The sequence below is a fragment of the Erigeron canadensis genome, chromosome 1 (assembly GCF_010389155.1).
Source record: "Erigeron canadensis isolate Cc75 chromosome 1, C_canadensis_v1, whole genome shotgun sequence".
Classification (NCBI taxonomy): Eukaryota; Viridiplantae; Streptophyta; class Magnoliopsida; order Asterales; family Asteraceae; genus Erigeron; species Erigeron canadensis.
In genome coordinates, this window is record NC_057761.1 from 37,464,801 (window position 1) to 37,490,092 (window position 25,292).

At 34.1% G+C, this 25,292-nt stretch overlaps 5 protein-coding genes across 8 annotated transcripts; 2 read left to right on the forward strand and 3 right to left on the reverse strand.

The window, feature by feature from the left end:
* The first annotated feature begins 2,202 nt into the window (after positions 1–2,202).
* Positions 2,203–4,165, forward strand: LOC122586070 (UPF0481 protein At3g47200-like). The gene is made up of 2 exons (XM_043758177.1): positions 2,203–2,966; positions 3,328–4,165. The coding sequence occupies exons 1-2, from the start codon at positions 2,343–2,345 to the stop codon at positions 4,051–4,053; spliced, it is 1,350 nt and encodes a 449-aa protein (XP_043614112.1). The 5' UTR covers positions 2,203–2,342; the 3' UTR covers positions 4,054–4,165.
* Positions 4,166–5,259: 1,094 nt separating this feature from the next.
* Positions 5,260–6,063, reverse strand: LOC122591567 (putative F-box protein At1g47790). Its single transcript, XM_043763829.1, has 2 exons — positions 5,571–6,063; positions 5,260–5,483 (listed from the first exon to the last, which is right to left on the reverse strand). The coding sequence occupies exons 1-2, from the start codon at positions 6,061–6,063 to the stop codon at positions 5,260–5,262; spliced, it is 717 nt and encodes a 238-aa protein (XP_043619764.1).
* A 1,096-nt stretch (positions 6,064–7,159) lies between these two features.
* LOC122601891 (protein SHORT ROOT IN SALT MEDIUM 1-like) lies at positions 7,160–15,980 on the reverse strand. Of its 2 annotated transcripts, none has more exons than XM_043774633.1 (22): positions 15,882–15,980; positions 15,588–15,695; positions 14,371–14,514; positions 13,948–14,220; positions 13,423–13,520; positions 12,535–13,149; positions 12,405–12,444; positions 11,811–11,903; positions 11,683–11,738; positions 11,341–11,458; positions 10,939–11,150; positions 10,778–10,841; positions 10,528–10,701; positions 10,374–10,404; positions 9,158–10,302; positions 8,999–9,073; positions 8,810–8,884; positions 8,387–8,722; positions 7,991–8,194; positions 7,863–7,904; positions 7,709–7,771; positions 7,160–7,532 (listed from the first exon to the last, which is right to left on the reverse strand). In XM_043774633.1, the coding sequence occupies exons 2-22, from the start codon at positions 15,681–15,683 to the stop codon at positions 7,446–7,448; spliced, it is 4,041 nt and encodes a 1,346-aa protein (XP_043630568.1). In that variant the 5' UTR covers positions 15,684–15,695; positions 15,882–15,980; the 3' UTR covers positions 7,160–7,445. The 2 variants fall into 2 exon arrangements, with proteins under 2 accessions (XP_043630568.1, XP_043630562.1); XM_043774627.1 differs by having other exon boundaries at positions 15,588–15,713.
* A 2,506-nt stretch (positions 15,981–18,486) lies between these two features.
* LOC122579994 lies at positions 18,487–22,295 on the forward strand. Of its 3 annotated transcripts, XR_006320722.1 has the most exons (9): positions 18,501–19,059; positions 19,241–19,340; positions 19,524–19,580; positions 20,003–20,120; positions 20,208–20,290; positions 20,390–20,451; positions 20,544–20,625; positions 21,214–21,336; positions 22,209–22,295. XR_006320722.1 is itself a non-coding variant. In XM_043752275.1 (8 exons), the coding sequence occupies exons 1-8, from the start codon at positions 18,782–18,784 to the stop codon at positions 21,170–21,172; spliced, it is 798 nt and encodes a 265-aa protein (XP_043608210.1). In that variant the 5' UTR covers positions 18,487–18,781; the 3' UTR covers positions 21,173–21,239. The 3 variants fall into 3 exon arrangements, 2 of the variants coding, with proteins under 2 accessions (XP_043608210.1, XP_043608200.1); XM_043752275.1 differs by lacking the exon at positions 22,209–22,295 and having other exon boundaries at positions 18,487–19,059; positions 21,155–21,239; XM_043752265.1 differs by lacking the exon at positions 22,209–22,295 and having other exon boundaries at positions 21,214–21,571.
* Positions 21,883–24,193, reverse strand: LOC122580014 (inactive leucine-rich repeat receptor-like serine/threonine-protein kinase At1g60630). The gene is made up of 2 exons (XM_043752286.1): positions 22,906–24,193; positions 21,883–22,712 (listed from the first exon to the last, which is right to left on the reverse strand). Exons 1-2 carry the CDS (start codon positions 24,191–24,193, stop codon positions 22,066–22,068), a joined length of 1,935 nt encoding a protein of 644 aa, XP_043608221.1. The 3' UTR covers positions 21,883–22,065.
* Between the last annotated feature and the right edge of the window lie 1,099 nt (positions 24,194–25,292).

Sequence of the window (25,292 nt, forward strand, 5' to 3'; positions counted from 1 at the left end):
AAAGTTATGATATATCAATTACAAAAACTACATATATTTTTTAACTTTTTTTTAATTTTAAAATTTTAGTTAGTGTCCGGGTTAAACCCAGGATTATTAGCTAATAATAGTAACAAAAATAAAAAGCAATCATTTCTGTAGTTGTATTATTATATTACTACCGTATATTATTGCTATTATTATTTTCTATTATTATTGTGATCATTGTTATTATTATTATAGATACTCAAATTTATTATATTTATTTATTTATGCAAAGGAGCTTTAAAATGAATTAAGTCTGTGTTCAAATATTTTTATCTAAATTATTATGTCCTAAATTTTATTGACTGTCATTAAACATTATGCATCGAAATAGAAATATAACGGTTGACATCACTAATTAAATACGGTTTTAGCAACAAACAAAATGCTAGAAAACGAGTGACACCATTAGCGTTGTTTATTATTAAGTCGCCATATTAGCGATGGCGTCACATTTAAAGGACGTCGCAATAGCTACTTAAATAACGCTTGCGACTTTGTAAACTAGACACACTTTGCGACTCGTTTTCTGACTTAAGTTGCGACAACGACAAAAAGATTGTCGCTAAACGAGTCTCTACTTATGTCACACTTTGAATAGTATGTCGCTAAAATTATCTATAAATGACCGTTCTTGTAGTGTAAAACCCGACATTACATATATTTAACTCTAGTCTAACTCGAATTAACATTTAACTTATATGCCTAAATTAACTAATATATTTTACATGATGTAACCTGGAGTTACGGCAATATTTGGTTGAAGAGCTCAGACTCTCAGAGGTAGCTAGTTTCAATTAGTTTATTTGAAAAAAGCAATTAATATCTTTTTGAAAACTAAATTTGAATTTAAAGGGAAACAAATAACGTAAAATCTCTAAATATATATAAAAGAGAAACCTTCATTCCAAAATAGAGAAGTTTGTACTCTTAAATGAAACTTAACTTTTAACTAGAACCATTGGATCTAAATGTTGATGTCATATACCTTTTATAACTTTTTTAGATTTAAATTTAATATAATAAGTTTAAATATGGTAATTAATTATGGAAAATAACTTCCTACATTTTATAATTATAGAAAATAATTAATTTAATGATATAATTATGAAAAATAAAACCTAAACTTTATATTTATCTTTTAAAATCACTTTTTTGATTTTTTTTATTGTTGTTATCAGATTATGACTATATATATAAATATATATTTACATTTATTATCCTATAACGTAATAAAAATGTTATAATTATAAGTATATAATTTTACATCTTTTAATATCTTATGATATTTAAATAAAAGATAATTCTGATCGGTATATGGTGTCTATAATAATTAAAGAATTATAAAAATGACAATATCATTGTTTTTCAATATATTTTATTTAATATTGTTAAACTAATAAAATAATACAAAAAAATATAATATGAATATTAGGTATGTGGATAATTGATCACTAGAATCTCTGTTTCCTGTATTTATATCTGCATCATGCAAATCTTTTTACATATATTTTAACTCATTTAATTATATTTAAACAAATATAGCATTAGCATTTTTTTAATACTTTTTATTTACAATTTGTCAGTATATGATACCATAAAACTTGATATTTTATTAGTTATACATATTTATCCGTGTATCACGCAAGATATAATCTGGTAGTTCAGCATATGAAAGTCACTTTTAACCACGCCACCCCATCCCACATATACACATACATCCCACCCCCATTTTTTTTTCTCCTGAACGTTTATACCTTCCAATCTTCCATACTTCTCATCATCATTTAATACACCAAACATAAATAATTTTAATAAAACTAGTGTATACCCGGCCAAATTGAATAGGATAGTTATTAATATTGTAGATCATTTTGACATTATGAGTCGTGTATAAAACAAATTGTGTTGCAAAAGAACATGAAACAATATTGATCCTAATCGTAGGTATTCCATTAAAAGACACAAAGGTACAAAATATACCCATGAAAAGAAATTTATAAACATATTACTTGCATATAAATCTAGCTACCTTTGCTTTCCTATGAAGGTTAGAACATCATCCCTTTGAATCCATCTATCAAAAGCATTTCTAATATATGTAGTCTTTAACATTGCTACATCTATATATATAGTATAAAAAAAAAACTAAAAGCAAAACCGTCTTCATGTATTTTCATATATCTTACTTGCTTCATGAGCTTACACCAACTGAGATGAAAGAAACCAATTGAGGTCAAAAATTTCTGTATGACTATTAATTCATCAGCCCAACTTTTGTTTTTTATTTTTTAATATTCGAAAATTATCCAAAGATTATGGACCCACTAAGTAAAATGGGAGAAAATGAATGGGTGATGAATGTGAATGAAGAACTTGAGAACATGGGGGATTCATCGACGGAAATGGAGCAATGGAAGAAACGTTCAATCTACCGTGTTCCCTCTTCTGTGACCGACCTAAACAAAAGAGCATACAAGCCACAATCTGTATCATTCGGGCCATACCATTATGGAGACCCAAATTTAAAATCCATGGAAGAGAACAAACAGCGTGCTCTCCTTCACTTTTTGAAAAGATACAAGAAGCCTTTTGAATGTTATGTTGAAGCTGTAATGGGCATCGTAGAAGATCTCAAGCATGCATATGGTTCACTTGATCATAAATGGCATCAAGATACACTCGGGTTTGTAAAGATGATGATCTTGGATGGATGTTTCATGTTAGAAATCTTGCGTGCTTCCACTACCGAAGATGGTGATATGGGTAATGCAGAAGATGTTGATGATTATGCTTCCAATGATCCGGTTTTCAGCAAACATGGAAAGCTTTATATCATGCCTTACCTCAAACGTGATATGCTCATGCTCGAAAACCAGTTACCCATGTTGCTTCTTTACACGCTTGTTGCTGTTACAAAACACGAAAACGACCCACACCAGGTGATTGACTTTGTATACTGGATAGTTTCTAAATTGCCATATATTTTGAATTTAGTTTTTGGGTTAACTGCACAAAATAGCAGCCTACTTCAGGTCAATTCTAAATTTAGGCATCATTTCCTTTCCACAAATAAGCAGCATGTTTTTCTTGTCATTTTACACAAAATAACAGAAAATTTCATCATTTTAAGATGCAAGATATTTTGTCAAATATGGACAAATAGAATTACATTACTTCATAAAAAAGTGACATAAAATATGTTGTTATTACCTATGTGCATATAATCCTAGTAAGTGGGTTGGATATATCCTGCATGATGACATATACTAAAAGAGAACAATTGACTAAATCACTTTGCAGCATGATGAAGAGCTTGTAAACAAAATGGTGCAAAAATTCTGCTCACCCTACACTCGGGTCGCAAAAAAGGGGAGATGCCTGCATCCATTGGATATCTATCGAAAGAGCCTACTATGGGAGAATCCACACCACAAGAAGAAAACGCTTACAAAGTCCTACCATCGGTTAGTCATAGAAGAAGGTGATGAGATTGTTAGATCAGCTACAGAGCTATATGAAGCAGGAATTCGATTCAGGAAAAGCAGAACAAGAAGCTTAAAAGGCATATCTTTTGAAGGTGGGGTCCTCAAGCTTCCGCCGGTAATGGTGGATGATGCAACTGAGTCACTGTACTTGAACCTGATAGCTTTTGAAAGACTTCATGTCGGGGCTGGAAATGAGGTGACTTCTTACATATTTTTCATGGATAATATCATTGATAATGCGAGGGACGTTAGTCTTTTGCATTCACAAGGTATAATCCAGAATGCAATTGGCAGTGATAAGGCAGTGGCTAAGCTGTTTAACTCATTATCAAAGGATATCACTTTGGATCCAGATAGTGAACTAGACGTCGTTCATAAGCAGGTTCATAGTTACTGCAGGAAGCCATGGAATGAGTGGCGTGCAAATCTCATACACACGTATTTCAGGAGCCCATGGGCGATTCTGTCAGTTCTTGCTGCAATTTTGCTTTTTGCACTCACTATTGTTCAAACAGTCTACACTGTTTTCCCTCCTCAATGATTCCAGCCTCCTGCTCTGTATATATTCATATGCCTATCTATATTCTGGTTTCAAATCTCTTTATCCCTTATGTATGAAAGCAACCAATCGATAGTTCGGAATAATTTTTTTCATAGAGATGAACAATACTAACAAACTTACTGTAAATGTTTTGATTGCATTAAGTTATACTTTTAGAGCAGGATAATAAAGATGAAGCTAAAGGAAAGAGAGTAAATTGTGTTAATAACAGGCACAAAGTTTGTATATAGATCATACAGTTATAGTATAAATTTATCATAATAAAAGAAACTCTGTTGGAAAAATACAACATAAAAAAGGCAAAAATGGACAATAAACTCAGAGATAGCCATGACCATTGTATAAAGACTATCAAGTAGAGGTCTCTAAACGGAAAGGTTGGGTAACTAGCCAAAAGGGCCCAGGTGGAAAAAAAAATACACAGGTTGAAACAGTTTGGGTCGGGTTCACCCAAAAATATTTCTTTTCAACATAAATTAAATTTTTATAATCAAATAGCGCCAAATACGATAACAACTAGTATGCTATTTGAGTAATATAGAACTTAAAACAAAGGGGGAATATGATCGGGTTGGGCAATGGTTCAAAACAGGTAAAGTTTTTGGTACGGGTTAGGCTGTGGGTTGAGCAGGACACTTTCTGTACAAAACTCATAATCAAGATGAGGTAAAAGTTTTCGGCAAGCCCAGTAACACAAGTTATAGCCACAACATTAACTACGACATCTGAACAAATGAAAGTCTAGAAATAACACATGAAAAATCGATACTTGACCTTATATGTCTAACTAAGAATTATGTATCAATCATCTTAAGTTGTTGATACATATACTTGATAGTCACTCTGATGTCTTTGTTTGTAGTCCTTTTTACTATTCACCCTCCTACTGACGCTGCATTTCAAAAGTTTAACTTGAGACGTTGCAAGTGGTGTTACCAGACTTCGTAGTTTCTGCCCAAACAAGACTGTCGACATACTGAAAAACCCTGGTTTTAAAGAATGGATTAGCATCGGTCCCCAAGCGTTTAACCAGCGATGTATCTGGATTGTACAAGACTTAAGGATAAAAAGATCCAAAAAGAAAATCATTATTTGATGTGAATCCAATTGGTAGTATTTTGGTACCATTTAACTTTGATAGCATATGGTATTTCACCCAAGATTCCGCAACCCCATACTCATTCATCACCCATACTTGAAATACACCACCTCTGGTGCGTGACACCACACAAAGCCTTCCAGAGAAAATGTACATATTAATGACCCGACTTGTTTCAAATTTGGTAATGGAATCTGGAAGAGAGATCTCACTGACGTCTCCTCACCCAAATCAAATGCTACTATCTTCAGGAGCTTAATCCCTTCAGAAACATAAGCACAAAGCCAATGGAAATGTCCATCATGACCATCTACACAGACTCGATGTCCATTGAGAATGCCAGTAACGTTAGAAGGAAAGTTTGCGGTAGTTAATTCCCAGCAACTTTTTCACATACTGTACACCTCAACTTGCAGCCATTCTCGAAAGAGTGGATCAGCTCTCAGTGTCTCATTTTTCACAAGTTTAACAACTTTGTAATCATCAGTTTTGGGATCAAACCCAAACCCGAAAAAGTGTTTATAACCAGGGCAGGGATAAGCAAATGGAGGGAGAGTCATCAAAGCGGATAGAGAAGGGTTCCAAATGTGAATGACATGAGTATTATATTCTCTACAAGAAAAACATACTAAGCCATTAACTGAACCAATAACAGTGCCCTCTTCACGCTTATCAGGATCTGGGAAATCAACAGGTAACTTAATGAGATCAAAAAGTTTGATAACGGGAGATCTAGTGCGGTGTGCTATGCATGGTTCACTCTTCCAATGAAACTGTTCGTTAAAGACCAAGAGAATTTCATCGTTGTTGTGTAGTGAATTTTCAAGATGCGATTTTATGAAGCAAGGTTGAGATAAAAAGGCATTCCATGGTTTAGAAACGCACCTCATTTGAGCAAGTTGTTTTGCAGGTAACCGAATAAGTATGCTAGTTAAAACATCTCCAGGAGTTTTTCTATCAACAATTTCTCTCTTCTAAATAGCTTTTGTAGCATTCTAACCAAATAATCGTGTACCGAAGCAATATCCATAACTTACTCGACTGATTGCAGAAATCAAGAGGAAGATTTTGGCTCTCTACTTCAGAAAATGCAACTCTTACAAAGCATAAGACTACCTTTTACTGTCAATCTTTCGGAAAGAATATCTTTTATGAAATCAGAAAGCAGCCAATAATGTCTAAAGCTTTGGGAAAGTGTTAGTTTTAAATAGTTGTAAATGTCCTTTTTTCTTCTTTTTTAAAACTTATGAACCAAGTAACTTATATGCTTAATGCAAACTTGATATAATATAAGGAAAATGATATGAAAAATGGGTCTAATTTGGTGTGCTCAAACATATACTTAAAAAAATAAATATTAGTAAAGGATACAAGTAAAATCCATGTATCGGCACTAAATTTTTATACATATGTTTAGACCTATCAAAATTAATCAAATTCATCATTACTTCAAACTTATATATGGTTATTGTTGTATCTAACTTTTTTTTTCTAGTTATCAACTTATCATGAATCAAGATATTACCCAACAAGAATCACAAGCCGTGGCGATCTATATAAACATGTTACGATTAAAGCAAGAGTTAAACAGCAGTACAGAATCTAATATTAAAAGATAACCATTGTGCAACGAGTAATCAGAAAGTGTGCGTAACATTTTAATAGAAGGCATTGCCATTACCAACCGTATATTGATTGATTGTTAAGTTGATGCATATAATATTAGAAGGGGATGATTCTAACATGACTAGTCATGTTAGGCTAATCTTGGCCCTTGGATGAAAATCAAAAGTCAAGATTCAAAAATAATGATTAAATCTTAGCCCTTGATTTTCAATCAAGGGTCAAGATGTCCCTAACTTGTCTCAGGTAATAAAAATAACTTGAGGGAATCTTTCTCCCTATAATATTACTTCGTTACATATTCCCATCCTCCAAGATAACCCAATGAATAAACCTGTTTTACATTGAAATAGTGGGCATGAATACTCAACTTCTTAATCCTATTTCAGATACCTAAAAAAGATCTAGAAATTGCTGAAACACGGTTATTCATCAACCTAAACAATCAATATAAAGTTCCAACTTGATAATCGTCTTTCAAATAGCTAAAAAGTACCTAAAAGTAAAGCTCTTAGAATTGCTTAACAATTGTCGTGGGCCCCACATATGAATAACTTAAAAAGGTACACACGCCCAGAAGCTGATGTAAATTCCATCAACGAAGCGTCGCTGCAAAACTAACAAGCTTTGAACTACAATCTATCTCACTTCAGATTTCCATTTTCACGAGCTTATTATACAAAATGCGGTCATCCCTCCCAGTGTTGCTTTCTAGCAATGCACTTTGAACCAGATCCTGACATATAAAATACAAGTCAAACATTGCAGCTTCCTTTTATTTGAAAACTATTAAGTATTTTGTATTTTCTTATAACTTTCAATTTAAGGCAGATTTCATATCTAACCCATCCTTGTTAGTTTTGAGATAAAATGCATACTATGATACTATATTGGTCAGAAAAGAGATTTTACCTTGGCATCCCTGTGGGACAAGAATTTCCCCAAATTATGGATGATCAGCCGCATATCTTCAACCTAAAAAGAAATGAATTCAATATGTATCAGTAAATCCACCACACATGAACAAGGAAATCTAGAAACATAATTTAATGATAACTCGACTTACCCTCACGTGACCAACACGATTCCGGTCAAAAAACCTAAAAGCCTGATTCAAAAGAAAATGCAAATAAATTGGGTTAATTGAAGAAAATTATGACAATATTTCAGCAATGAGGTTTTAAAAGAACATGCCTGCAAAAGCTCCTTGTCAATGTTCTCTTTCTTTTTTATCTCCACTTTATTTGTCTTTTCCTTCCTCTTTTCTTTTTTATCTGCATCTTCAGACTTGAGAGTAGAATTCACAGTTTCTTTAGCATTCGCCTCCTCAACTTTCACCTCTTCTTTCACACTTTTTGACTTGTTATCTATGTCCATTTTCTCAACCTTAACCTGCTCCTGTTAAACAGATCGCAGATTTTGATATCAGATCAACAGATCAGCCTTATGGAAAAAGCATATTACTTGATCCACTTGCCAAAGTAAATTAAATAAGATGGCACTCTACTACAAACCATATAATACAGATTAAAATTACTGTTTCAGCACCAAAGTAAACTTTTTATAAACTACTAAAATCTAATCACTTGCCTCATTCCCTGTGTCTTTAGGGTTTGCATCAGTCATTTCTGCATCTTCTGCTGGATCTTCCTCAGGATCTTCTTCAGGATCTTCCTCTGGATCTTCGTCATCTTCTTCCTTCGTGTTTTCTACATTCTCAATAATCATGCTTTCCACCTTGGCAATAGTTTTATCATCCTCGGGCTTTGTTTCTTCAACTGATTCAGTTTTAACTGATTTGTTTTCCACTTTGGAATCGTCAGTCTTCGAACGCTTAGCAGGTGTTTTCTTTTTTTCCTTATCAGCGCTCTCTTCCAACTGTCTCTTCTTTTGATTTCTTTTAGCCACAAACTTAAGTCGCAATTTCTGCATTACATAAAAGACACCAGAAATAAGATAAATGAAAAAAAATATATATAGTAAATCATTTAACTGGTAATAATTAAAACCAACCTGGAGAAATGCTAAGATCCGAGAACCCATTTGATATTGAAGCATTTCATAAAATGTTTCAGCAAACAATGATAACTGCCATAATAAAAAAAAATTAGACAAGGAAATGTACTAATGTAGGTTGTAATCAAACAACTTGATGTAATTATAACAAAAGAGGGGGGGAAAATAACTGTGAAAATCACACACCTCAAATGTTGATTCTTCAATATCATTATCATCATAACCCAAGAGGGAATCCAGTGAAAGTGACAATGAGCGCAACTGCCACAATAACATATCCCATGATACACATAAACTATAATAGCAAACATTTCTTTAAAGAAACATAATAAACAAGCCACTTACTTTAGAATCGTTGTTCTCTTTTGTTTGGATAATCAATCCAGGATGCCGAGGAATCTCCCCATCCTTCTTCTTATCTTTGACCTCCTTACCCTTGGGTTCATCTTTAACAATCTTTTCCTTTTTCATTTTCCCTTCTAACGATTTCTCACCATCTTTTAATTTTTCATTATTTCCATTATTGGTCTTTGTTTTAGACGAAGAACCACCATCCACTTTACTTTTAGTATCTTCCTTTTTACTATTGGTTTCACCTTTATTTTCAACTTCATCTAAAATACCCCCATCCTTGCTCTGCTCAGTGACCATCACACTTGGAGCCTCTGACTTTGAGGCTGGTTCGTTGACTTCTAATTTGACTTCAGGTTCCTGGTTGCCAGAGACTACACTTTGCTCCCCGATAGTCACTGCTGCATCGTCTGTTACTTTATCCTTATTGTTGGCATTCTTAGTTACAACCTTTCTCTTCATAACCCTTTTAATTATTTTTTTCTTAACGGTTGTCTTTTTACCAGCACTACCAGTATCTGCATTCTTTGGTTTATTTTCAGAAGTCTCTGGCTCTTTAGCAGGTGTCACCTCAGATTGTGTCCCTTCCTCTTCTTTCTTTACAACTTTCTTGACAGGAACCTTTCTAATAAAAACTTTCTTTTTTGTAGAAGTCTTAGCATTGGAAGGAGGATCACCAGTTGACTCTTCTTTTTGACCAGCTGCCTCTGTGTTGGTAGAAGTATTACCAGTGGTCTCTACCACCATATTAGAATCTAATGCATCAGTTTGTTTAGATGCATTTTCCGCTATACTTGTGTCAACAACCACCTTAGAATCTAATGCATCACTTTGTTCGGCTGCCTTTTCAGGTTTATCTTTCCCTACGACAACCTTCTTTTTCACTACTTTTCTTATAATCTTCTTTTTTCCACTACCAGTCTTTTGAACAGCAGCAACTTCTACCTGATCCTTTTTCCCAGAATTATTGCTTTCATCTTTCTTCTCTATTTCTGCATTGCTTTCACCTACCTCTTTTCCGGAATCCTTCACTTTCGCTTTTGAATTTTCATTGACTTTTGATGCCGAGGGTGCAGACACTTTCTTTTTAACTGGTTTCACATCCTTCTTCACAACTTTTGTTTTCACGGATTCCTTATCTAAGCAGAATCGATAGCGTTACAAAAGATTAATGTACAATAGTTGCATAAATGAGATATATATATATTACCTTTCAATTCTTCCTTCTTGTCTTGAGATTTCTATATAAATGGAACAGACGGAAGAAACAACTCAGTTTCAGAAAAAGAGAAAATTTTCTTATTCTATCAAACTGTATTTAAGATTATTAAAATTAATAAATATATATATATATATATGTCAACCTCTTTTTTAAGAGCACGCAGACACTCTCGCTCAGCAACAACTTTCTTGTGAGCAAGCCACTGATCCCTCCATTCATCTACTGAAGGTAAACAATCTGATAGCTCGGGAATATAGAGTATCGTGACCTCTTTATGGCTAAAAAGTCCGTCTTTCCCCACTCGGTCATAGTGAATCTGCAAACATAGAAAAAAGTTGTTCAATGCTAAATGCAACACATAAATTAACCACCTGACAACAATTGAATATTACCTCTAGAAAAGGATTCCAATGTTTGCAATTCTTCAAATCAAGTCCTGTGATATCTTTAGCATGCCTACACATCACAAGTTGATCAAGGAATGGCGAGATAATTTTAAATAATACAACTTGGTATGCAAAAAAAAAAAACAAAAAAAAACCAACCAACCAACCTAATAGCTGTCTGAACCAGAGATGACTTGTCTACTGAAGGATCATTGCCATCCGAAGGTTCCCACAATCCTCCAATGGGAATTAAAGAATTCCCATTTTTAAGACAAGCAAACCTTAGCATATTGCAAAAGTGGGGAATCCGGTCATCATAATCTCTATCAGATGATAGCTCCTCTAGAGCATTTCGGCTAAGGCCACTCATTAATACCAACTGAACCATATAAAGAAAAATGATTACACAGTGAACAGCAGCATAGATTCATATCATTATTTTTCCCTTCAGTTATAACTAATGATTAAAAGTATCGTGTACGTTGGGTGGTTTGAGTTAATAAGATTGTTATTGTTACCACCATCATACAAAACTAGCTACTGCCATTTGCTGAGAAATAACTATTCACCTTTGCATTCCACCGAATACTTCCATGTTCTGATTTTGAAGGAACATCCATCTTAGTTGCAATGGATGCCTCGTTATGCTGCGTTTCAGTATCATCTTGAACGAAATCATGCTCAAAACTGTTAAACCATAACAAGAAATGGTTTAAGTTCTTTTGTCCTGCAATGTTTATTCTTCAAAGCATGCACTACAAAAATATCCAGCATTCCAAACTACTACCCACGGAGTCAAAGATAGAAATACTAACAAAAACATACCACAAATTTAAAACATCATTGACCATAGATTTAATTCTTAATAAGAGATGCCATGCTACTAGTGCCAAATACGACTTAAATTATACCTCACAGGAACATTCAACGATATTTTAAGGTTGTCCCTTGACCAATTAACAATCACCTGCATTAGATTAACGTTAGAGTTATTGTCAAATATGGGGAAAAGAGTAATTTGTGCAGAAGTGCAACATACCTTGGAACATTCTGGTGAAGTAAATAGCCTAGGATACCGCTTATCAATAGACAAATAGTCCCTCTCTGCATCTACTAGGCTGGAAGAATAAACCTGCAAAGATGACACTAGAAGCTATCAAATATTGAAGTACATCGTTTTCCCAGCTTTAAAACGACTGAAAAATAAGCCAAGTATGTGTCAAAATACTTCAATCAATGCATAGGTCTTCTTGGAGCTCGGATCCCATATCGATTGAGAAGAAACTCCAGAAAGAAATGAAAGATATAATTCAGAATACAATAGCCAGAAAGTTCACCCAAAACTAACTCTGATCACCATAAAGTTATAATCTAAATGCCCACAAGGGTTCTACAAATTTATAGAGGCATTGAAAAAATAGATAGAAGGGGTTGAGAATACAAGATGAGCGAAAAAAGAATGCCAATTGTGGTGTTGATGAGAGACAGAGAGACCAAAAACGAGATTTGAATAATAGCTATGTAACCAGAATGAATGCGTCATAATGGGGCAGACACCCAAGAACAGGGGAACTTAACAAAAAGACGAGAAAAATTTAATCACTGAACGAAACAGTCTTATGTGCCTTTTTACCTTGCAGACATAATCTCTTCGTTTTTCGGGTGAACGACGCCTTCATCATATAACAGAACACAATGTTAGTCTAACAAGGCTGCAAAAGACGCTATCAGCTATGCAAACAGAATTAAGCAACAAAATCCACCTATGTGAAGCTTCGACATGTGGTGATTCCCGTCTCAATGATTTGTCAGGCTTTGTTGATGATGAGCCACCTCGGTCCCTAGATATTCTTGGAGGGGTGCGTTCACGCCTTGTTTCACTAACACGTTTGCTCTCCTTATCTCTTTCCCGTTCACGTTCTCTTTCACGTTCACGTTCCCTCTTACGTTCTCTTTCCCGTTCGCGTTCCCTTTCACGCTCCCGTTCCCGTTCCCGTTCTTTCTCTCTATCTCTACGCCGATCTCTTTCACGTTCTTCATCTCGTTCTTTACGATCATCAAGCCTTGCATAAGCAGAACGTGAAAGATAATCGGGCTCGATTGGCGTACTACGAAGACCCTTTCCTGAACCGTAATCCCTACCTGGTGGCAGGCTAACTCCATAACCAGGATTTGCAGAAGTATGAGTATACACAAGATCATCCATTTCTATCCTTGGGGCCGCCCCTAGTATTGACGGAGCATGTTGTGCACGATGTGATAGACCACTTATCATTGAAAGAGTATTTGGATCCGTATCGAGTCTCCCACTGTAAGGTAAAAGTTCTTGACCCGCATGACGAACAGTAGCCATCCGAGCTGCTAGATAATCAGATTGTCTGCCAGAAATTTTTGCTACTTAGTGCCTCAAGACATCAAATTATTAATATTTTGTATTTAAATAGTTTCGTCTTAAAAGAAGGTTGTCATGTAACCACTTGCTCCTCATTCACAGAAAGGCACAACATGAAGGGAACACATGTAGAAATAACATTAATCATAATGACCACGGTATAAAGTTACACATTAAAAAAGAATAATAATAAAGAAGAAAAATTCAAAACACAAGATACATGATTCAAATAAAAATAGTGATAGTCTGAACTGGTTACCTAGAACTCCCTTCAATAGAAGCAGGTTGGAGTGCCTGGGCCTGTAACAATTCTTTCCGAAGTGCTGATGCAGAATCCAATCGATCATACATGTCAGCCTGTTCCAGTAACAATTGGACACAAAATCATTAATATTATAGAGCAGATATAAAGAAACAAGTCAAATGATCATTAATATTATAGAGCAAATATCAAGAAACAAGTCAAATGATCATCAAATATTATAGCGCAAATATCATGAAACAAGTCAAATGGTTCAAACAGGATGAAAATCTCAATGACTATTCTTAATGCACACAGCCATCAAAGTTAATTTATTGAAAGATTCATACTCTATTGTAAATTATTATTATTGTAATCATGTCTAACGCATTAAAAAGACATAGACAAAGGGTGGTTATGTATCAACCTGACTGGATCCAGTCCGTTTTGAACTTTTGTAACCAACCCATTACCCAACAAGCCCGTGTTGTCGCCTGTAACAAATATTAACAACCTATGCAAGTAAGATATATGATGAAAAACCTGATGATGATGATGTCCATAACCAATCGAATCAGCAAACCGAGTTGCAGGCTCGTTAAGTGAATCTCGAACAATGTTAACATCAGCACGTTCAACATATTGGCGTCTATCCCCTGGCGGAAAATCAGAAAGCTCCCCCTTTTGACCATACTTTTGACTAACCACAGAGTAATCCCCAGAAGCATATTTTCGTGACTCTTGCATAGCTGAACCATATCCGCTTCGAGCTTCTAAGGCAGATGATCCAGATCCTTTTGAACCAGCACCAGAAGCCTGCAGAAGTATACATAAAGTTACTTGAAATTTAATTCGATGAATGAAGAGCAACACTATCAAAAGTGAACATATGGTTATCTTTATGATCTAAATTTCAATAAGACTTGAAAAATCATGTTTTATAAAGCAAACTGTATGTTCCCTGACCTGTAGAGAACTGCTAAGTCCCATTGACCCATACACAGAAGAATATTGACCACCATAATGATTTCCAGCAGATGGTTGAGCAGCTAAAATGGCTGCGCGACGTGAAGACATGGACATCTGAGAGTCCCCACCATCAGGCCCCAGCTTCAACCCAGATAAAAGAGAGGTGAGAAACATAAATCAAAAGAATTGCAAAAATTAACAATTTAACCAATGAAAGCAGCATAAATAAATAAAAATAGACTACCTCATTGTTGACACAAATATATATATATATATATATTAATATATTAATGTCAGCAAATATAATTACAAGTACATACAACACACGTGTATGGCGTATTCAAGTTCTTACACCCCTCACTTTGTAGCATTTAGAAACCAAAGATCTCTAAAAAGGTTTGATATGATGATATCTTATTCCCAAAATGAGATGTTTGAGTTTTGACATCATCACTAAGTCGATATTGGATAATGGAAACTTGGTATGTCAAAAAAGGTGAATACATCAACTTCTAACCCTACAACCCCAACTTAAATGAGCCTGGATTGTTTTGCCTTTTGGAAAGTCAAAGTTTTTAACCAATATCAAGATCCTGCTTTTATAGTGTTCCACTTCTTAGACGTAACTCCAAAATATATAATCTTTTGAGAAATTTGTTCGTATTTTTTCCTCAAATTGCTTCTGCATATGAAGACCACAGATTGTATTTTCTAAATAGGCGTAAAAACATAACTGCTTTCAAACCGTTGAACATAAATTTTCAAACTGACGAATAGAAACAAAAACAAACACCTACTTGTGCATACATTACTTTGAAACTTTATGTTCATAAATTAAGAAAAAAAACATACTTTCCGCACTTTTTAGTTTCTACATTAAGAACCATATTCATTCGATTTGATCCTATATACACGCAGATGTGAGTGAGACGTAATCCAATCCCAGCTAAAATCTATAAAACAATACGAAACTGGAATAACATTTTCCTTTTAGTGTGTAAATACAATCTCGATTCTCATACGATAATATTCTAACAAGAATCTTGCATACAAAACTGCCAAAAGAAGAATCCTCTAAACCAAATTCTTTTAATTCTTTTCTAAATGTTCTTAACTCTTCCAAATTTATATCCTTTTTACATCAATACACCATACAAATTACAAAAAACATAAACATAATTCAAAAATAATAATAAACAAATAAAAAAGCTTACATTTTGAGCATAAGCAGATTGGGCAGAGTATGGCTGCTGTTGCTGCTGTTGTTGCTGTTGTTGACCATAACTATGGTTCCCTCTTGAAGGGTACATCTGTAAATATCCCTAAATTCCAATTTACAACTGAACAGTTAAAAAAAAAAAAAAACTTTAGGGTTTTAACTAAATATAAAAATCTTGAACCATAAATGAGCTGTTTCAAATTAATATTCAAGAAACTGCAGATATATATTACATATTATGTGTCTATATATATATGTGTGTGTGTGTGTGTGTGTGTGAGGGGATTACCGGTGATAGTGAAGACTGGGCAGATTGTATTGTAGTTTGAGATGAGAAAAGAAGCGAGGTGAGTAAGCTGTGTTTGTTTGGGGAACAAAAAAGAAAAGATAGATGGATGCAATTTGGGTGAAATCTTGGAGCCCTACCCGCCCTAAATTGGATATATATATATATATATATTTAGGCCCAGATGTAGTTGGGCTTGATATTGCAAAGGATATATAAAATTTCATGGTGTTAAACTGTTAATTAAGAAGATCATTATTTAACGTCAAATTTGATTTCAGCGGTATTGTATCTTGACATATTGGTGAAAATATTCTGAACAATCAAAAACTTACATGTTACAGCTCATAAGGGTTGCATGTATGTGATGTTGCATGATTTAAACAATTTATCAAGTTGTTAACATATACTATAATATACAAAAATATTAGTTCTTTCCTACCTTAGAAATTTGGTCATAGTTAGTTATATTTTGGGTAGTTAATCCAAAATTTTATGTATTCTCTATTACCCTTATAAGACAATGTTATGATCACCGTCAATTGCCTATTCTTTACAACATAAGGACGAGATGAAATAAAATGGTTCCAAGAAAGATTTATTTTTTATATATAAAAGTTAAGACGCAATTGCCTATTCTAAAGGTATCGACATTACTTTCTGTTAGCTACTTAGGTGTGTTAATTGTTCATATAGGACGGTGTTTTTTTAACATATTTTTCAAGATTGTAAGCTAGTAAAACAAATAAACACTTTGTTAGGTGATTTGATTAAATATGATATTCTTAAGAGATGTGATATTAATACCATTATTTTTGATGAATTTATCACAATATTCAAGCCATGAATCTACCACTAGATACCGATTATAGGTAAGCAAAAATCTACCACTAGAAAACCTATAATGGGATAAAGCCCAATGCATTGGAAAAAAACATTTTATAAGTTGAAAATCGAAAATTATTAAGCAATACATGCAATATGTGAGTAAGTTTTTTTTTTTAAGTAAAAATAAAAATATTATTAAAAATAAATTGATATTCGGCAAGATACTAAAAAATTATAACAAAAGACTTGGACTTTCTAGCCAAGTAGTCCACTAGAGACTAAAAAGATTACACCATTTTGATAACCAAGGAAAAGAAACGAGACTATGGAACTAAAAACATCGAATGTAGTTGGGCGCAATGCTTAATTTGAAAAAAACACAATACGATGTTTCTAGAACACCAACCACCAGACAAAACAAATAGCTTGGATCACGTTTTTCTCACGACTTAGATTTTGCAAGGATAGAATCCACAATATGATTTCATTCGGGCATCCATCAGGTATTTGTAGTCTCCACCAAAAAGCCATTAAGGATCTAACTTTATCAACAAAAAGAGGCAATCCGAAAAGACATGTAGCACAACATCCAAGCTATCCAAATAAAATATGGGTAAATTATTGTTTCGAAATGAGTAACGAATATTGTTCTTCATCCTAATGTGGTGTTGTTAAACTCATACATCAATAGTTAAGTACTTTCAGTTAATGTCAACTTAGTGTCCTAGAAGGATTTTAATTTGTCAATTTTTGCAACAAAATGATATTTACTCATTATCAATTCATATCATTTATCTTATTTATTTGGGAAGGATATCTTCAAGTTATTTCTAATATGACATGTTAGGATAATTTTGGTAATTAGATGAAAATCAAGGTTCAAGATTTAAAAATGATATTTCAATATTGGTCTTTGATTTTCATTAAAAAGTCAAGATTTTTCTAACTTGACTCAAGTTGAGTCAACTTAAAGGAATTATCACCCTATCTTCTTTTCTCTCTATATCTTTAACACTTTAGTAATGTGATTCTGCACACAATATTATGAGTAAGTGTTTGTTTAAATATTGAGCAAGTAATATGTCCTTTTTTTTTTATAGAAGATGTTTTTAACATGTAAATAGTGTCAACAAGTCATATGATCTAGAAATCTAAGCTTAAATGATTTTTAAAAACTAGAGAGCAGACAAATATTTGAGATTGAACATGTTTATAGCTAAACAAGTCGAGCCTAAAATTGCTCAAACTCGATTAGACTAGACCAGTTTTACCCTCATAATTTAAACACTTACTGTAACTTATGTATTTCGTATTAGGTAAAGTATAAATAAGATAATCTAAACTAACATGCATTATACATTTATACTCATTTTATGTCAACTATGTATATCATCCAACGATAAGTTTAAAAGTTAAAACTACACTAATCACTACATGAAATCAAAACTTATATAGAAGTTAGTTGTTGCTTTATAGGCTTAGAAAGTTAGAAGAACACCAACTACACAACAACTATCAAAATCCAATATTATTAGTCATTGACATATTATACATACCTACATACTAACATACATCAATTATTATTATTATGTTTGTATAAACGAATCTTTAATGGTCGTTGGTGGAATGTTGACACTAATGGGCATCAAATGCTTATAGGATTCGCACTTTTTAGCTGAATCCCATGATCACTACACCAAAAGTTTTATAAAATAAAAAGTTTAGAGAAAAAATATCTAAAAAAATAAACAAAAAATCATTCAGACATCAACACAATACAATACAAGGAGAGAAAAAAAAAAAATTCCAAAAAAGAATGTTTATAGCGCAACAAAACAACCAATTACAGCTTCTCTAAATCATTGTTTTCTATATCTATAGATTCTACATATGTATACATTTCTGGCCTAATTTGTACTTATTTATGTTGCATTTTCAATTTAGGGTTTGAATGAAAAAGTTTTAATCTTTTCAAGTTTCAGCAATGATTTGATGATTATCTTGATATGGGTCAGTTGTATCTATCTATATGTATATGAATTCAAGAATCTAGTCTAGTGTTCCAAGATTCTTGAATGGGTTCTGGGTTTCATAACCAACAATTATCTGGGCTGAACCCACATATTGTTTGTTTTCAATCTAGTGTTAGAGATAGTAAATCTGATATGATTAAAATTGGGGGTGATTATAGTACTAGTAGTACTAGCTCAACTGGTTTCACAGGAATTGGGAATTCTTGTGATTCTATCGTTGTCGATTCGGGCACTATCGAATCGAGAAACCACCATCGAGGAGGTTTGGCTGTTGAATGGTCTGTTGAAGAACAACATAAGCTTGAACAAGCATATCAAAAGTATGCATTTTTTTTTTCATTTTTGTATCGAAAAAGTTATGTGTATATAGTTATATAAAGTTGCATTTGAGCTACTTTGTGATATATGTTTTAGTTTTTTTTTTTTTTTGGGTAATTAGAGATGAACCAGTGGCATTGATTTTGTAGGCATAAAGATTGTTAATTTTGTTTGTCTATGTAGATATGCTGATGAACCTGGTATCATAAGGTATGTGAAGATTGCAGCCACATTGCGTAATAAAACTGTTCGTGATGTTGCACTTCGTTGTCAGTGGATGACGGTGAGCTTCTTGCTCTTATTTTTTAAAGATATGTGACCACTTTCTTTTTAGTAATATCACATAAAGGTAGTAACTTTAGGTATGTTATGAAAAGCTAAAGCTTATGAGCTTATATAGGAACTATATCAGACTTTTTATAATAAAGTTAAGATATTTTACTTACGAAAGTGGGATATTTGGCAGCGAAAACGAAGGAAACACGAGGACTTGAATTTGTGGAAGAAGTCAATGGATAAGAAGGTATGGCTATGCAGCGACCTACTTGTTTTTTGTTTTTGTTGAAATTAATTGGGCCTTAAGATATAAAGTTTATGCTAGATTGCTATGTAGTTAGAAATGGTAAGTGTGTATGTATGTGTATATAGGGGAACTATGTTATAAGTTGATTGACTAGATTAATGTTGTAAGTTTAGAAGCATATGCGTATGAACGGTTGTTCAAAATTAGCGATTTGTAGGATAATGAGGACTTTGATATGGTCAGGTACTCAGCTTCACTTACATGAGATGATTTTTGCAAGATCCCAAGATAATATTTAAGAACTTGCTTGTAAGAACTAATGTCTAATACTCCATTTAAATTGTGAAATATTCTATATCTCTGTTTATTAGCAATGTGTTATTCGTGTAGTACTTGGCATTCAATGCATCTAATTTATTCAGGATAAACCCGTGGAATCATCCTTAACACCAGGTGTATCATCAGTTTCAACTATTAATGTGATTCCGTTTTCAGTTTCCGTGAATCATCAAGTCCGGGGTGGTGGTATTAATATTGATGGTGAGTATCTTGCTAATACTTGCATTCAGATTGTGACGGTTTTATTGGAACAATGACTGTATACTTATATTCTAATTGTTGAAGCAGCATTACAAGACTCAATAAGGCAACTGTTGCAACAGAACAACCAAGTTCTTGGCCAGATTTCAACTAATATTTGTGCACTAAAGGTAAGCTCCAAACCAGTTATAAGTGTACGTTGATACTTTGATAGACGATGAGAACCATGAAGATCGATTTTGATTTGAACAATATTATTTAATCAACAGCTGCAGGATAACATCAGCCTCTTTAGTCAGACAAAGAACAATATAACTGCCATCTTAAATGAGTATGTGACAAAAATAATAAACTTGTTATTGCTTCTAAAAGTTTTGATATTGGTTCTGCTAATGGACTGCATATCCATTTTAATTTTTGCAGTATGAGATGCTTGCCTGGGTCGCCACTGCCAGTATCACTAAATGAGGATCTTGCTAATAGGATTCTGTCCTTCAAAAGTCAGGTAACTTTTTTTAAAGCTTAATGGTCGTCAGTGTAGGTGGCAGAATGGGCTGGTTGGGTGATGGGTCAAAACAAGTTCTGGGAAAAACTATTACTCTAAAACTGGCTGAAATATATCCTGTTGGCTTGATCAGAAGCACTTATGTCCTGAACTTTTTTGATCAATGTAAATGTGCTAATTATAATAATAATAACTACCTTATTACAATAGTAATCTAATGTATTCATTAAGCACTTTAGGAGGTTGTATGCATCAAAAAGACATGCTAGGTAACGTTCAATCGGTTAAACCCATTTAATTGTTTCGTCTCTAAAGTGTCAAATGGGCTAGATTAAAGTGTGTGTGTGTGTGTGTGTGTGTGTGTTTATATATCTATATACACTTTAATCTAGCCCATTTGACACTTTAGAGACAAAACAGTATCCAAAATGGTGGTCACTTATATTTTGCATCTATAGTAAAAAATGAGATTTCATTATGGGAAGTAGCAGTTTTCGATTTACTTATTATGATATTTGGTTTTTGGCAGTTATCTATGAATCACTGATATATAATGGTGGTGCTTGTTTTATGTTTGGCAACATACAGACAATGATGTTCCCATCAAGTAGAATGAATATGAAAAAAGAACCAGGGAGTTGGTGAGAGGCACGATTTCTTCAGTTTTAGTTTTCTCCAAGTACAAAGTCAAGCCTGACAAAAAGTCATCGGGTAACAAGTTTTTGCCCTTCGACTCTATGTTTATTAAGAACAGTAGTTTATAGGGAGTATTGGGGTTTTTTTCTATGAAACTGTATTGGTTGCCTATTTGTATCTGAACCCACAATAAGAAAGTTTCTAGAACTTCATTTTCAAAGAGCTAAGAGTGTTTAGCTTGCTGCTTTCCTTAGGGAACAAAATTAAAACTGTATCTGAGTGATGATTAGCAAGTGAATAGTTATCATCATTGGCGTCACGTGTTTTTAATCTTTTATCCTTTCTTTCGACTACTTATGACAAAACAAGTGGGTCGGTTGGACTGGGTAACATGTCAAAAATGGATGAGGTCGGCCTTGACGTCAACAGCCAACCCCCTTTTTGGCTTTTTGCCAACTTTATCTGTATTTATAAATAACTAATTTATTAAACATGATTATGGAAAGTATATCATTGAAACGATGTAAGAGGTGGTAGGCATTTGAAGACACTTTACTCAACTATTGACCAATTCGAATCTTTAATTCAAGGTAAACCAAAACATTTTACTAATTAGTTCAATCTCTTTATATCGATCCAAAATGAATGGTTAAAATGCCACAACTGCTCTTGGTGTGCATTTTATTTTTGTGAACATAACACTGAAAACCACCACATTTTAGAATATGAGGATGCCACAAGTACATTTATCCAGTTCCTTGAAAAGTGCAGTTGCCTAACAATTGTTGAAACTACCCCTAATAATCATATGCTTAAGTGGTCGTCTCTTGGCACGCTTTGAACTGTATCCGACCATCTTCCCGGTGAATGATCACTGCTATTAGAAGAGACATGAGGTTGTTCCATTCTCGTTTCCTTGATCATCCTCAACACCTCCTGCATCACAGGTCTATTCTCAGGAATCATCGATACACAAGCCAATGCAATGCTCAGCAGAGCAGCAAGTTTCCCAGAAGACACAGGTTCACCACCAGACTCGCTTTCTTCTTCCCTTATGGACTTGACCCAGGTAGGGAGGTCTGCACCGTGGTCCAAAACAAGGTCTTGAGACGGAGTTTTCCCAGTTAGGAGCTCCAAGAGTAGAACACCAAAACTGTAGACATCAGCTTTCTGAGAGACTGGCTGTTGGAAGTCACGGCATTCTGGGGCACGGTAAAAGAGAGAGACATCACTTGATTCTTCAATAGAGTTTGGGTTTTTGAACTTGATGAGCCCGTAATCAGTGAAACAAGACTCAAAATCGGATCCCAAAAGAACGTTGGATGACTTTATATTACCATGGGCGAGGCCAGGTTTTTGGTGGATATGGAGAAGTCCACTAGCTAAATCCTCCGCGATTTTCAGGCAAGAAGTCCAGTGAAGCGGTTTGCCACGACCCGATGTCTTGGATCCTGTACCAAATAAATTGTTTAATGCAACTAATTTTTAGCAAACCCAACAACCATTGCATCTAAAGTCCTATACAATTACACACATTTAAAGTTGTACTCTCTGTTTTATTTTAAATGACATTTATACACACACCTTAAAACAGCCAATAATGCAATGTATGTACAAACAATGACTCATAAAAAAGTGACATACCATGAATAAGTGTAAAAAGGCTGCCATTTGGGAAATAATCATACACCACCAACCTTTCCCCTCTAGCCATCAAATAAGCCCTGATTGGCACCAAATTCTTGTGCCTCAACCTACCGATGACCTCCACGTGTCTACAAAACTCATCTTTATTCGTCCACGTGGCATCTATCAGCCTTTTCACCGTAACTATAAACCCAGTTTCCATCACAGCCTTGTATGTACTCCCCACTGTACCTCTGCCAAGTGTCTCAGCTGAAGCTTTCAATAAATCATCCAACCTGTAACTCATCTCCGCCGCACCTCCACCGCCGGTAAACACCAACACCCCCGTCCCATCATCACCACCACCACCTCCCGGTGAAAACCCATCTCTGGTTCCGGCGCCGCCGTCAACCACCGCTGACTTCGCCGTACTTACTTTTTCTCCGGCGACTGAAATTTTATTCTTTTTCACTCCATTTTTCAAGATTAGTACAAATAATGTGATTACAACACATAATAATGAAAAACCACCAACGAAACCAGCTATTATTGTTATAATCTTGGTTACCCGGCGCCGGTGGTAGTATTTTCCGGCCATCGGAGTTATAGCAGGAGCTGGCGATCCGGTCACCGGAGAAACCCCACATGAAAGATGGAAGCTTTCACCGCATAAGTCAACATTACCTGAAAATGAAGTTGAGTTGAACCTTAATAAAGTTCCGGTGGCCGGAATTACACCGGTAAGTTGGTTTTCCGACAAGTTTAAGTATTTCAAGCTTGTTTGGTTAAAGGGTGGGATAATTCCGGCGAACTTATTGTCATCCAAGTAAAAAATATGTAATCTTTGTAGATTGAGTATTGAATTTGGAATGTTGCCGGAAAGTTGGTTACCGGAGAGAACGATGGTTTTGAGGCGGTGAAGGGTTGTAAGAGACACCGGAAACTCACCCGAAAAGTTGTTGTAAGAAAGATAGAGTGATTTAAGATTGGTTAAGTTGAAAAGATTAGGAATTTGACCCGAAATCGAGTTATTTTTGAAGCTCAAGACTCGAATTTGATCCAATTGGTTTAGTACATTAGGATCCAATGTGCCACTTAAGTTTTTACTTTCAAGAACAAGTTTTGATAATTTGTTTTTCAAGCATTGTTTAACACCTTCCCATTTGCAAAAATCATTTCCTTTCCATCGTAACGAATTCGATGGGTCGATCGATGTTTTTAAGCTCAAAAGTGTTTCTCTGTCACTAGCTAATACACATTGTGAGAATATAGAAAATAGAAGGAAGTAAGTAGCTTTGGATAACATTGTTTCATATGTGTTTAAACTTTAAAGTGAAAATCTTGAGGCACTATTGTGATTTTTATGAAATTGAATTGGATATGGGGTTTGTTGTCGTTAATGGAAGTTTGAATGTTAGTACATTAATGGCTATGATTTACTGAAAGTTTATGAAAAACTGTAAATTTGCTTTCACTTTTTTGAGTTAAGAAAGATTTGATACTGGTATGCCATCATGGAAGTTGAGTGTTGGTGGAAAATTTAGGAGTTTGAGTGATGAAAATGCCAAAAGGGTATCTTGTTAGACTGAAAACAGAAAAAACAAGATAGAAACAGGAATCAAGTGAGACATGGCAGTGAGTCTGCCACAATTATAGGTGAAGTTGCAGGTAGAAACAAGAGAGATGATGCGGACAAATGGTTAAGAAAATAGTGTTTTGTTTTTGTTGAAGTTGTTGGTTTAGTAGAGTTATGGACAGATGGTTAAGTGAGTGTACATGTGATTTTTCTGAGAGCCAATCCAACCCCACTTTTTTCTTGATGTCAGTCAAAGCTATAAACAATGGGAAATTTAAGTCTTGGGGTAGTCAATATTTAGTAATTTAAGCAGTTGTATATGGGAGTGAGGAAAACATGGGATCCAATGAAAATAAATTGCTTTTAACTAGTGTCCTATACGATTACTTTACAGAAATGATTTTGGGAGTAACTTCACCTGGATAACATAGACATTTTGTCATAGTTAGTTATATAGACATTTTACAAGATCTAATAACCAAAACTTGAAAGTTCATTACATTACATAGACATTTTACAAGATCTTTAGATAACATAGACATTTTGTCATAGTTAGTTACATTCACATTTAATAATCCCTAGTGAAAACTCACAAACATCTTGAATACATATATGTATGACACATGAGTTCCCCTTTTGTTTTTATGTCTCCACATAGATTGCATGCTTGAATAATCTTTTTAGTATACTTTTAGAAACACATTCTAGATCAATTTTTTCTTTTCATGTGGAAGATATAGAGATTTTATGGACACCAACAATGATGCATTTTTGTTTCAATTGTAGGATTAATTAGGTCAAAAGGATTAGTAATAACAAAGAACTTCAA

Coding starts and splice junctions, on each gene's coding strand:
- LOC122579994 (XM_043752265.1), top strand. CDS start 18,782: ATGGGTTCTGGGTTTCATAACCAACAATTATCTGGGCTGAACCCACAT. Junction 19,060..19,240: donor CTTGAACAAGCATATCAAAA/GTATGCATTTTT, acceptor TTGTCTATGTAG/ATATGCTGATGAACCTGGTA. Junction 19,581..20,002: donor AGAAGTCAATGGATAAGAAG/GTATGGCTATGC, acceptor TAATTTATTCAG/GATAAACCCGTGGAATCATC.
- LOC122591567 (XM_043763829.1), bottom strand. CDS start 6,063: ATGAGGTGCGTTTCTAAACCATGGAATGCCTTTTTATCTCAACCTTGC. Junction 5,484..5,570: donor GCTGCAAGTTGAGGTGTACA/GTATGTGAAAAA, acceptor GAGTCTGTGTAG/ATGGTCATGATGGACATTTC.
- LOC122601891 (XM_043774633.1), bottom strand. CDS start 15,683: ATGTACCCTTCAAGAGGGAACCATAGTTATGGTCAACAACAGCAACAA. Junction 7,772..7,862: donor ATCGTGTTGGTCACGTGAGG/GTAAGTCGAGTT, acceptor ATTTCTTTTTAG/GTTGAAGATATGCGGCTGAT. Junction 7,533..7,708: donor TGTCCCACAGGGATGCCAAG/GTAAAATCTCTT, acceptor TTTATATGTCAG/GATCTGGTTCAAAGTGCATT.
- LOC122580014 (XM_043752286.1), bottom strand. CDS start 24,193: ATGTTATCCAAAGCTACTTACTTCCTTCTATTTTCTATATTCTCACAA. Junction 22,713..22,905: donor CCTTTTTACACTTATTCATG/GTATGTCACTTT, acceptor TATTTGGTACAG/GATCCAAGACATCGGGTCGT.
- LOC122586070 (XM_043758177.1), top strand. CDS start 2,343: ATGGACCCACTAAGTAAAATGGGAGAAAATGAATGGGTGATGAATGTG. Junction 2,967..3,327: donor ACGAAAACGACCCACACCAG/GTGATTGACTTT, acceptor ATCACTTTGCAG/CATGATGAAGAGCTTGTAAA.